The sequence below is a fragment of the Diorhabda sublineata genome, chromosome 6 (assembly GCF_026230105.1).
Source record: "Diorhabda sublineata isolate icDioSubl1.1 chromosome 6, icDioSubl1.1, whole genome shotgun sequence".
NCBI lineage: Eukaryota > Metazoa > Arthropoda > Insecta > Coleoptera > Chrysomelidae > Diorhabda > Diorhabda sublineata.
In genome coordinates, this window is record NC_079479.1 from 12,014,397 (window position 1) to 12,027,847 (window position 13,451).

At 32.7% G+C, this 13,451-nt stretch overlaps 1 protein-coding gene across 21 annotated transcripts in view; it reads left to right on the forward strand.

The window, feature by feature from the left end:
• Positions 1-13,451, forward strand: part of LOC130446066 (inositol hexakisphosphate and diphosphoinositol-pentakisphosphate kinase 2) — a 163,028-nt gene that overhangs the window by 37,678 nt on the left and 111,899 nt on the right. For 12 of the 21 annotated variants that reach the window (XM_056782097.1, XM_056782092.1, XM_056782098.1 and 9 more), the window contains 6 exons: positions 2,787-2,888; positions 3,272-3,744; positions 6,226-6,500; positions 7,607-7,747; positions 9,999-10,233; positions 12,771-12,979. In XM_056782097.1, the coding sequence (XP_056638075.1) occupies positions 2,787-2,888; positions 3,272-3,744; positions 6,226-6,500; positions 7,607-7,747; positions 9,999-10,233; positions 12,771-12,979 (1,435 nt within the window). The remainder of the gene's footprint in view (positions 1-2,786; positions 2,889-3,271; positions 3,745-6,225; positions 6,501-7,606; positions 7,748-9,998; positions 10,234-12,770; positions 12,980-13,451) is intronic. The other 9 variants (XM_056782100.1, XM_056782102.1, XM_056782091.1 and 6 more) reach the window with 3 other exon arrangements.

The following is a 13,451-nucleotide window of genomic DNA, read 5'->3' on the forward strand; positions in this document are numbered from 1 at the left end:
TTCGGTGAAGAAATGTTGCTCCGTAGAAGATTGGAAACCTCCAATACCTCCAAAGATATATATAATAACCTAAAAAACTACTCACTTGTCAATGATATACCAAGAAAAATGTAACATCTTGCACTGTAGATAGTTTGATATTCTTGGTGTTTTTCTAAGCGACAAACCGGAAATGAAGATCTGTTAATATTTGAAACTAAATATATTAAAGAAGTAACTTCAAGGAACAAACAAAATTCTGGTCGATGCAAAAGCTACAATATTAGATTTCATGGAGTTATTTCAAAAACATATTAATAACAACAACTTTGAACAGCAACAACGCGAAGTAACGGATACCACTTTATTCGTTATAGTCAATCATCTCAATATTCTATCAGCTGATATAAAACAAATTGCTTCTCCAACATGGATTATGCAGCAATTGTTAGTGGAATTTTCTGATATATCAATTATGCAGTATCAACATGAACTCTCAGAATTTCAAAATGAGTCAGTTAAAACTTTATTTATATAAGTGATGGCATGACTTTATGAGGAAACTGATATGAAACACCCAAATTCAATCAAATGTGCAAGAAAATTATTGCTACCGTTTCCATCCTCAAGTTTAGCAGAATGTGGATTTAATGCAGTAAATGATTTCCTAGTAAAAAAAGAAATCGGTCGGATTTAACATCACGTGGAGGTAGCAAACATCAAGTGAAGGATCTCATTAAATTAAGATGATAAATCAATATAGAAAAAGCTATCTAAAATTATTTGGTAATTTGAATTTTAGTTTTTCATCTTGTGTTTGTGTGTTTCGTTAACAATTTCCTAGTGATTTCGTCCTAAAACCAATCACTAAAACTTCTCAAGTGAATAATTCAATTTTTTAATAGTGAAAGTTATGTAGGGGATGCCTAAGAATTTCAGAAAGGCTAAGGTGGGAAATGGCAAAAAAATGTTAGGATACACTGGGTTAACATATATTCTTTTAGATTACTGACTGGCAGGGGAACTTGTATTAGGAACAATTTATTTGTATTCAACAATATTTCACACCCTTTGAAAATCTAGAATCTACTTCAACAATGGCATGACTTTGTGAGGAAACTGATATGAAACACCCAAATTCAACCAAATGTGCAAGAAAATTATTGCTACCGTTTCCATCTTCAAGTTTAACAAAATGTGGATTTAATGCTGTAAATGATATACTGGTAAAAAAAGAAATCGACTGGATTTAACATAACATGAAGACAGCGAAGACACTAAATTAAGATGATAAATCAATATAGAAAAATCTATCTAAAATTATTTGGAATTTGAATTGTAGTTTTTCATTATATGTCTGTGTGTTTCGTTTACAATTTCCTAGTGATTTTGTCTAAAATCAATCACTAAACTTTCTGAAGTGAATAATTCAATTTTTTAATACTGAAAGTTATGTGGGGGAGGCCTAAGAATTTTAGAGAGGCTAAGGTGGGGAATGGCACAAAAAATGTTAGGATACACTGGGTTAACATATATTCGTTTTAGATTTGTAACTGGCAGTGGAACTTGTATTAGGAACAATTTATTTGTATTCAACAATATTTTATTTCCTTTGATAACCTAGAATCTACTTCAACGAAGTGAAAATAGATATGATGCAGAGGCTGAAGTCATCAATTGATCACTTTTAGGTATTCATTTAGCAGCAAGGTCTTTTAGGTGCCTAATAAGTGGGGTGTTAAAATTAGTCTTTGGGGCGATTTCTTATTCAAAGTTTTTTGAAGACACCGAATTTCGTGATTTTTAAAATTAACTGGACAGGCTTTGTTGATATCAATTTAAACCAATGTTGTTGTTCATCTTGGTAATATTTCAGCTTTATGAATGACATCATAAACATCAATTTATAAAATGATAATAGCATTAGTGAGATTTTATACTGTACTTTGTATAATTGGTTGATTATTATTCTTAAATACAAGAAGTTTCTAACTGGAAACTTTCTCTTTTATTCTACAGTAATAGTTTTGTGGCTCGACAATATTAGAAACTCTCTTTGATTGTGTGTAGTGTTAACATTACAAAAAGAAGATACACTTCAATGAACTCCAGTATCTATGCGAGATTAGATCTTCTCTCCTATAGGTTTCTTCTCCAAAGAATGTTTTGCATATGCTTGCAATGGCGATGCATTCTATAACTACAATTTAGTTATTGCTTGACATATTATCAGAAAATACTTCTTGAAGCGATGCTGCTCTGTAAGTAAGCCAACGAGGAGCAGTCTTTCTCCTGTAAAATACTCATATAAAAGCATAGTACCAGATTTGTACCAGTCTCAACTTCAGTATTAGCTACTATGATGCTTTTTGAATCGTATGTGTTTTTAATGGTACTTATTACGAAAGTTTGGGTAATGTATTACCTTTTGTTGTAACTTAATGGTTCTAAGTAGTTATTTTTGATAATTTCGTCATTGGGAAGATTTATTGAACTTGATTAGAAAGTATCAAGGTCCTTGTATTTTGAGAATGACTTCATGAGCTGATCAGTGTTTTATCAAATAAAGAGTTGTGAAATCTGATCTAATCTCAACTATTCTAATTGGACACGCTCTCACCCCTTCAGTGATGTTTTTGAACTTTATCGAGGGTTTCACTTGTTTGACCTGCTTTGGAATACCAGACTTTAGAATTTTGCAAAATGGAAAATAATAAAAATGAAGTATTGAACATGCCTTTACAATGAAACTTAAATCTGAAATAAAAGATGAATTTATACTTAATAATATTCAAACACAATTCCAGATTGGTAGTCGCAGCAGTGTCTATTCTCCTGAATCCAGAGTCAGAAAAACAGGTAGTTTCATCTATGAAGATTTTATGCCTACAGATGGGACAGATGTAAAGGTAATTATTTAACACATCCTAATAATAGAATGTTATAATTTCTATGTAACACTTACAAAGTATGAAAAATTAGGTTTTTTCAAATCATCGAAGTTTACTCCTTACATCCTTTAAAATGGTGATATTCCAATAGAGAATGTAAATAGTTGGGCAACCGTTTTCTTCACAGTTAAATCAAAAATTTCCCTCAATTTCTAATCTGTTGAGAATTTAAGGACGAGTTGGCAACCAGTAAAGTCACACATATGGTACAATACTGGTGTGTGGTGGGAAAATTATGTATGATATCCTTCCATTCTTGACAGTAAATTTACAATATTCTTGATCTATTGACCATTTTCACTGCATTTCGTTTCATAGATTTTACTTCTATACTTTTTTAGGTGTATACTGTTGGTCCGGATTATGCTCATGCAGAAGCGCGCAAGTCTCCTGCGTTAGATGGAAAAGTAGAAAGGGATCGTGATGGAAAAGAAATCCGTTATCCTGTCATACTAAGTAACGCCGAAAAACTTATATCGCGCAAAGTGTGTTTGGCATTCAAACAGGCTGTTTGCGGTTTCGATCTTTTACGAGCTAACGGTAAATCGTTTGTATGTGACGTTAACGGATTTAGTTTTGTTAAAAATTCAAACAAGTATTATGATGACTGTGCTCGAATTCTGGGTAACATGATCTTAAGGGAATTAGCTCCTACTCTACATATACCCTGGTCTGTACCATTTCAACTGGACGATCCTCCTATAGTGCCGACTACGTTCGGTAAAATGATGGAGCTGAGGTGTGTTGTTGCAGTTATAAGACACGGCGATAGAACGCCAAAACAAAAGATGAAAGTTGAAGTTCGTCATCCCAAGTAAGCTATGTTGTTTTTCAATAGCTAGATCTAAATAAAATGTATTTAGTTTTAAAATATCCGCTTTTTATATACTTAATGTAGAAAAATTTCTTTTTATTGATACCGAAATCTATTTTATTTTATTTCTGTGAATACTCTTAACTTAGATTGGTTTGATTATAAAAACAACTTTTGTACTCAATGTAAAAATTTCATATAATTGTAAAATTTAGAAATACTGCTTTTTTGCAATGAATCTCTGTTTAACCTTTTTGGTTGTTTCATCAACTTTTTGTTTGTTCCATGGTTGAGGTCGTGATGATGTCTACTGTGTAGTGCCTTTCGTGACCACTGTTCCAACTTCCCGGTGTCCAATACTATGTACAAGTCAGATTTTGGTGATACGAGGTTGAGGGCTGAGTAATCCTTACCCACCTTGGATATAATCCGGTGTAGAGTTGAGGTTTCTGATTTCCTATGAAAGAATTCACGTGGTTTCATGACCTGACGAGAGTGCAGGTTAAGAAGGTCGATCAAGCTTCTCCCGCCCTCTTTTCGTCATTATTTTTCGTGTCAACCTCTGAATACCCTTTAGCTCTGTTTTAGTCCACTTCAGTATTCCAAAAGAGTACGTTAAAACAGGCGTCGAATAGGTGTTGATTGCTTGGACTAAGTTAAATGCATTTAATTCGGATAAGTGACTTCACTCTTTTCGTGTATTAATCCTGGATTCTAGCTTTGGCCTGCTTGTGGTCCAGTAACTTAGTCTACTGAAATCTTAGGTATTTATAGGTTTCTCCGTCTTCCATCGCCTGTACGATATCTCCATTGGGAATCTGTACATTTCCGTTCATGATAATACCTTTCTCGATACGTAGAGTCTTGCACTTAGAAAGTCCAAACTCCATGTTTATCGATAGAGAATCGATGTTTTATATCGAGAAGGTGATTGATTTGACGCTTATTCGTATAGTTTGATATCGTCCATGTAAAGAAGATGAGAGATGGTACAGTTGGTGTCTCTAATCGCTTTAATGTTGAATCCGTATTTTGTATCATTGAGTATGGTAGATAGGGAATTCATTGCAAGGTAGAACTACAATGGACTCAAGGAGTCGCCCTGGTATATTCCCCTACGAATGGGTATTTCGTCAGTACTGAGAGAGTTTAGACCTATTTTCAGATGTAGGTTTGTCATCGCTATTGAAATAAGCTTACAATAGTTGGGTGGACTTCGTAAATCTGCAAGACTTCCACAAGCCAGGAATGAGGTACACTATCAAACGCTTTCTTGTAATCCACAAAAGTAGTGTGATATTTCTGTGCTTACCGAAGTATCACAGGGCCTGTGATAAGTTTTTCTTTGCACCCTTGGTGATTTCTTCTGCAATTTTTCTATTCCTCTGCTAAGATGTTATTTTCCTCGAAGTGTCTATAAATTGCATTAGTGATATAAGCTGTATCTTATATAAAGTGGGTAGGTACGTGATTTGTCTGTACTGAGTGGGGTCATCTGTCTAGGAGCTCTTTGAAAGCAAATGAGTGGAATCCACTGCTAAAAACGTTAAGATATCTTCTGGGTTCTGTAGGAAGTGACAAAATTGCTTCGCTAATTCCTTGTGTACTCTCGGGAATTTCTTATACCAGAATTTTGGATATTAAAAACTCCCGGTGCTTTCCGGTTTTGGATTACATCAGTGATTTATTTTAGTGTCAAACTCTATCGGAACAATATTTAATTGTATTTCTTTAGCTGATATCCAGTCGGTATTTCTCTTGTGGATTTTGGGAGTTGAACACAATGAGGACTAATACTTTTCCAATGTCTGTTTCGATGGTATAGGTTGATTGGTGTTATTATTAAGCGTAGCTACAAGTTTCCTGTAAAATAGTTTTTGGTTGCTATGAAAAGTATTATTCTGTAGCTTCTTCTTTGTACTCTTAATGTACCGCGATAAACTTTTGGATTTCGCTTTCAGCTTCTGCTGAAGCAGATCAGTGTACTCACGCAAATGTTGTTGATGTACTGGGTGCTGTGTGTGAGAACCCATTTTCTTGAATATTTTTCTGATGTGGTTTCTCAAGCGTTTAGAGGATTGTGCACAATTCTTGTATGGTACCAATGGAACGTTCTAGGCGGCGTTGCTACCAGGGTTTTTGTTGGTATTTTGTGGATATTTGTCACGTATATTTGCTGATTATGTAGACGGAGTACTACAACAGCTCCACAATAAATAAGTGAATGAAGCCGTTCGAGCATATTGTAGTCGGTGCAGAGGCTTCTTAATAACGAGTCGACTCCTGCAATGATATTGTTAGAGTTTGGTCCTCAACTTAGGTAATTATGGACAATGTACAGGACGTGTGCCCTCAAAGTATTATTATTATCTTTATTATAATCTATTTTTCATTGGACTTCCTCTTCTTTTATTAATACCTTAGGATTATTATTCACAAATGCATAATATGGTTTTAAAATATTTTTGGATCAACTTTTAGGTTTTTTGAAATATTCGAAAAATACGATGGTTATAAACATGGCCATGTGAAATTGAAGAGACCAAAACAGTTGCAAGAAATTTTAGATATAGCAAGATCACTGCTCACTGAAATACAACTACATGAAGCTGATCCGGAAATAGAAGAGAAACAAGGCAAATTGGAACAGCTAAAAGCCGTTTTAGAAATGTACGGTCATTTTTCTGGTATAAACAGAAAAGTTCAAATGAAATATCAGCCTAAGGGTAGGCCAAGAGGTTCAAGCTCTGATGATGGTAAGTGGATCAAATTTTTTATATTTGTGTTTTTGGTGCTTCGAGTGTACATTTCATGAATTAATGAAATAAATATCTAATTTATGTTGTAAACAATATATGAAGTGTTAATTTGAAAACGTACCACCCTCTATATTTCAGCTCCCTTTGAGAATTCAGAAATAAGCAAAGTCACGTTACCATTATTCTGAATGTGGTGAGTTTGCAGAAAAATGGCCATATTTTAGAAAAAGCAGCATAAATAGAAGTTTCTGGCACCTTTACTATATGACTATTATTTCGTCTTTTTTCTTTTTCTATATTTATTTGTTGGTTTAAAACCACATTTTCTTCCCTTCTCTTCTCTGCACTTCTCTTCTCTTATTTCTTTTCGGCATTCCTCCTGTTCTTTCTTCATTTCTCTTGTTGTTAGTGATAAGTTTTGAACCTTTCAATTACTGTTTCCAATTTGTTTTCATTTTCTGTCATTTTCCAAGGTTCTTTTACTTTTGTCAAAAATATTCACCTTCAGATGTCTTTTCTTTTGTATCCATGTTATGATGGTAAATGAAACAACCAATTCAACCTCTCGGAGTCGAACTCCTCAAGCTGCAAGTTCAGTTTTCTATTCCTTTATGTTTGTTCTAAATTGGAGATTCGACAGCACTGCTTTTTTTACGTTAAATTTACTCTTTCAATTTATGTCTTGTTGTGTATTTATTCCACATAGTTAATATTACAGATAGAGAGAATGAGGAATAGGAGCTTGTCCAAATGGGCCTGAACTGCTGATAGAGAGAAAAGGAACATTGGTATACTACACTATATTTCTCTACTCTATTCTAATTGGATCGTTATGTCGCCGAAGTTTTGAGCGGTGGAAATAACAAGTTTTGATTTTGATAGCGACTAGAGCGGGATATAGCGTTTTAAACTAATAATCTTTCTCTCTCTTCTGATAGTATAATTCCACTTACATGCCACTCTCTCTATCTTCAACGTTAACTCCCAACTTCTCTCTTATGAATGTTTGATTATACTTGCCAAAATAAAATAAATTAAATTAAAATTATAATAAAATATTTACAATATTGTGGAGAATCAATATAAATCAGTTTTGTTTTTAGTAGATAAGCCAGTCGAACCGTCATTGGTGTTAATTCTGAAATGGGGTGGTGAATTAACACCTGCTGGTAGGATTCAAGCAGAAGAACTTGGTAGAATTTTCCGTTGCATGTATCCTGGTGGACAAGGTAGACATCTGGCTGGTTGGTATTTGTTGCTTCTTAAGCCTTTAATTTTATTTCAGCACTGTAATTATTTATTTGCCTCTAAGCTAGCATTTCGTAGAGATACTTAGAATAGAAATAAAGTAGATCATTAATTCGTTGTCGATAGTTGATAAAAATGTGAAGTACCATAATCAAAATTTAATATACTTAAACTAGGTATTTATTGGAGAAAATTATGTTGAATAATTTATTTTATAATAATAAAATTTTTACAGTTTAAACAGTTTTCGCAAAAATTAGTATACAAAATAAGAAATTTATTTTTTGCCTAGTTAACAACAATTTCACATGATTTGAAATCTTTCATGTAGGTTTTCATAATTATGTGCTTCAATAAAGACGCTGAAGGATAGTGACACCTAGGAGACCGTTATAATCATCACCGTGAAAAACCATGGAATTTTAATGTAACAAAATTTATCAATTAAGATATATACCCTGTATATTACGCATATTATTTATTTGCACTGTATATTATTCCCCCACTAGAATATTTTTAATATGTTAGTTTATTTTTCCCTCGCCATAATTATTAACCTAACGCTTGTGAATATTGTTTGCTATTAGAACTTAGGGCTAATTATTTTTCCAGAGTTGGAATACTAAATCATCTCGGTGTATGATTATTATATATATTGAATTGAATAATTTATAGGACACCTTCACGTGTATTTAAGAAGGTTACCACAAATATTATAATATAAATTGATATAACAAATACCCACTAACGTACCGAGTGCGAAATACACTTTCCAACGAGTTGTGCACACTATTTGTCCTACTATCACGTAAAAAAATCTTAAAAAAAGTATTTTTTAAATAAGAAAGTCAAACAATATGTATTTTAACACATGTGTTGAAAAATATATAAACACGTATTGAAAAGTTAAAAAATACTACAAAATATGTTTTATTTTGTAATAGTAGAGATGACAAAAACGAATAGAATGATTATGAAATTAAAGTTGTTATTATAACAATTTATATATTGCAGTGGATTTTATAATGTTGCATTATTGGTGGTATTCCTAACATATGTGTTTATTGCCTCTTGTTGCTGTATATATAAACTACACAAACTTTCAATTTTCATTGTACACAAATATAACTTCAACAAAATCATATTGTCTACTTAAATTTGGTCTTTTGTCTTTAGGCACCCAGCCAGATTCATATTATATTCGTGTATTCCGTTTATCGTTCTAGACCATATATAACATAAGAAAAAGAAGCATTTCAATACATATATGTTTTATAATTTTTAGTACATGTGTGAAATAAGCTGCTTTCCTAGGTAAAAATGAGTGTGCAATCTATCATTTTTTTAATTGGTCGTAGGAAAATATCTTGTTTACTAATCAGTTACACATATATACAACCGTGATGAAAAGTCAAATAAGTGAAAGTGAAAGATTGTAATGAACCAAAGTTGGTGTTTTCTTCTTCTCGGCTCGAATGATTTTTACCCCATACAAATATTGGGAATTACTCTTTGTATCAAATAACATATATATGTATACCGAGGGTTGAGTTTACAGCTCGCCTTGCAAGCCTCAACAGACTCCACTATCTATCTTCAAGGAGGTTGAATTCTTCCTGTCCACATAATATACACCGCAAGTTTCTGGTAGACTTAATTTTATCAGATGCTAGCTTTGTTTTAATGAGATCCAAATAGGTTTTATGAAAGTAGTGATATGAAAAGTTTTGTAGTAACTTTTGAGTCATTCAGTCCAATAGCTGCTGGGTGCTACTTTTTCATTGATATCCTTGTTTCTAAACTTTTTCAAGCATCTCCTACACTACAGAAGGGTTTCAGTCATTGGCATAGGAGTTCGGTGCTTCAAAGCCTATTTCAAATACTCCAGCACCAGCTTTTGTGGTGGTTTTTGATCAATATGTATATCATTTTTTAAGAGTATTTCTTTTTCATGTTTGAGTCGTTAATGCCCTTAATAATAGGTATAGCTATAATCTCAATTTGTGTGTTATGCACTTGATGTTCTATTGGGCACTAGTGAGCTTCTTTTTTGTTCAAAAACATGAGTTTTCAATTTTTTTTTCAATATATTTCCACTCTGGAAAAGTATCATATAATAAGAACAGGATTGCAGGTTACTCAACATAACTCTATTTTCAAAATATCACCATACATTGGTTTCTTTATTAATTACCTGCACTCCTGTACGATTTTTTTGCTCAATTTTAATATTTTATTATAACTTAGGCGAATATGCTGGTGCTCAAGGCTTAGGTCTTCTACGTTTACATTCAACATTTCGGCATGATCTTAAAATTTATGCCTCTGATGAGGGCAGAGTGCAGATGACGGCAGCAGCATTTGCCAAAGGTTTATTAGCTTTAGAAGGAGAACTGACTCCTATTTTAGTACAAATGGTTAAAAGTGCTAATACAAATGGACTATTAGATAATGACTGTGATAGTAGCAAGTATCAAAACATGTAAGTATATAAATATGTAAATTAGCTCTATTCATCACTCTCCGTTTCATGTTCCTAACTAATAATTTATCGCCAGTTCTTAAATGATATAAAAACTAATAAGCAAAGTATCTCTATTAAGAATTAAACTGAATGAGAGGTAATGGTAAAAAATATTGTTTTTACTTGAAATTTATTTGACTATTTATAAAAAACTAATACATACAACATAGAAATGTTGTGGTATTAGTTACAGAACAATGGAAAAAGCACCGGAAAAGAAGGTAGATAGGAGCAGAAGCCAATTATTGGGACAACCTACAAGGGCTGAGACAGGCAAAAACTCTTCCGGGAAACTATAACCACAGTAGGTTTGCTGAATGTATCAATTTAAGTAAGAAAAATCTACGATTACTAACAGGAGTTTTATCGGGGCACTGTCGCCTCAACAAACACCTGAAGACGCTAGACTTAGCAGATAATGCGGCGTCCATGTTTTGTTGCACAGAGGACGAAACCTCTATCCACATTCTCTTGAAGTGTGAAACACTAAGTAACTCCAGAGCACTACACCTAGGAGCGTATGAAATAGAAGACGAAGATCTCTGGTACTTAAACTCATCCCATATTCTAGACTTTTTTAAAGGAGTGAGATTAATTGATCAAGACTGGTTTCTCCATTATCGCAGCAAGAAAGGGAGACATAATAGATCCTTTGGGTCGCAGTGTATATAATTTCTACATACATCCATAGATAGAAATGTTGCCAGGATCCTATTATATGTTCCAAGTTGGAGAGATGTCCAAATTTACTGCTATAAAAATACAAATATGTTAATCTGTCTTTGATACCAGGGTATCTTGTCATGTTAGTTTTACTTTATTATATGAATTCCGTCTTGTATTGGAACCTGTATTATATAGTTGACGTGCCTTTCTAATGACTGTCCTACAGAAGTTGAATTGGAGCATGAAGCATGTGCTTGTGTTCTAAATGCGTGAGCATTGACTAATCACTATTAATCTTAAAAATTTACAATTCTTCTTTTGATTCTGTTCATTAATTCTATCTAATATCACTACAATATGATCGCGATTTTCATTGCTAGCTGGGGTAATTGATAAGGAAGGTTTTGGTATATAGTTTATCAAAATATTGAAACATATATTGCTGGAAGTGTCAGAAAAAGTCAAGCATCTGAGAGCTTTATTCAAAAACGCTGCCTAATTCCATTGAGATATACAAGATAATGCATGAAGGTATAATTATACTGAAGGCACTGTTTGCACTACCACTCACAATTACTGTTTGACGCGCGTTTCGAAAACCAAGTTATGGTCTTCAAATATTGAAGTAAGCTGGTAATTTACCTTCAGTCTAGTTATCGAAACCCGCGTCAGACAGTGTAATTATGAATGTTGCTTTATACCAAAAAGTTCCTTGATGAAATATATTATTTACAATATCTTCCGACTAATGAATAAATGGAAAGCTGTTTAGATATATTCAGTGTGAAAAATAGCGCTTGCGAAAATAAATTCGAACGCGTTTTTCACTCCGATGACGGAACTCGCTTTATACGACTTTTAACTTGTAAACAAAATATTTTATTTTGTTTATATGTTTGTCATAATAAAATATTTCAAGTAGACATTATATTACATTTAAATGTAACCATCATACTCGACGCTGATGCGACCGTACAGCAGAAGAAACATTTAGCCATAATAATGGAAGTTTTTTTTTATATATTTAATCTGTTTTAAACGGTGGAGTTCATTTATACACACGGTGCTTTTCACTTACTTAATTTATTTTTACACTTATACTAGATACACTAAATTATGCACTGAATACTAAACTACTTGCTATATATTTTATATTACTAATTTATATAATTTATTTAAATTCACCATTTACTTTTTATTATTTCCATCCGATTCACTATGACATTCAATTGTTTTTCACTTACTCAATCATAAACAAGCTTCTATTTATACAAAAAGAGTTTCTTAGAATATTTCTATAAGAACGGCCATAACATACCGTAAATAAGTTATAAAAAACAATATAAAGAGATTGCCGTCGCATCCATTAACATCATCGAACAAAATCAGCTTCATATCCTACGTCAGTAGACGAGTTCGTAACAATATGCTCTATTATTATCTTCGGTTTTTCATAGATTACAAGAAACAGGTGTGTAGACAAGAAGATTCATAATTTAAAAACATTCTGTTACCATAAAATTGGTTAGATTTTGTTAACCAGTATACTGGAACTTATGTTTTTGAGAAACATCTCTAAATATAAAAATATTTTATGTTTAATATCAAATTTTCTTCCAATCAACATGATAAATAAACTAACAGATTATTAGTATTTTAATTACACTCTAGTAATCACTTCTTTCTAACAATAAGCTCCACATAGGCAAACAGATATAAAAAAAAGATCTGAAGGGAAAAGTGAGTTTTATAAAGAAAATTTAGTCTAATAGATGAATTAGATGTTATATGCTTTTTGTGATTACGAGCATTGATTAAACAATTTTTAGGTGTAAAGCTCGTTTGCACGAACTAATGCAGATCGATCGTGAATTTACTCAAGAGGACAAAGAAAAAATTAACCCATGTAACTCAACTAGTATTGCTGATGCTCTGGAATTTGTGAAGAATCCTGTAAAGTGCTGTAAGCATGTACAAGAATTGATAAAAAATTTATTAGAAATCGTTCAAGCAAAAAAAGAAGATGCAAAAAGTAAGGGTGAGTTTCGTATTCATAAAACTATTCACAGCAATAGCAAATTGATATGTATTTCAGTATTCATAGAGAATAATTTGTATTTATCAATAATATAATGAGGCTTCATAATGTGGTCTTTGTTTATATATCTACGCAGCCATCGAATATCTGGTGGAACTAGGTGTGGGCAGTAAGCCCACAACCTCGCAAGAAGTTCTTCTAAAGTGCCGATATGAGGTTTTAGTAATCGACCATTAAATTGACAGAATATGAGATTTGTTGCGAATTAAACCTATGAGTAAGCATTTTTCACACATGCCATAAATTCTTTCTGGTCAATCAAAGTATGCTTGGTAGTATACATCTATTGGGTGGATTTTGGAAATAATCAAAGAAAAGAGACTTCGCTGTTACAACTCTGCCCAAGTCTATATTAGTCCTCGTGACGTTTCTGTCGAATTTTCTGGAACTGTTTTAAATAATTTACATAATA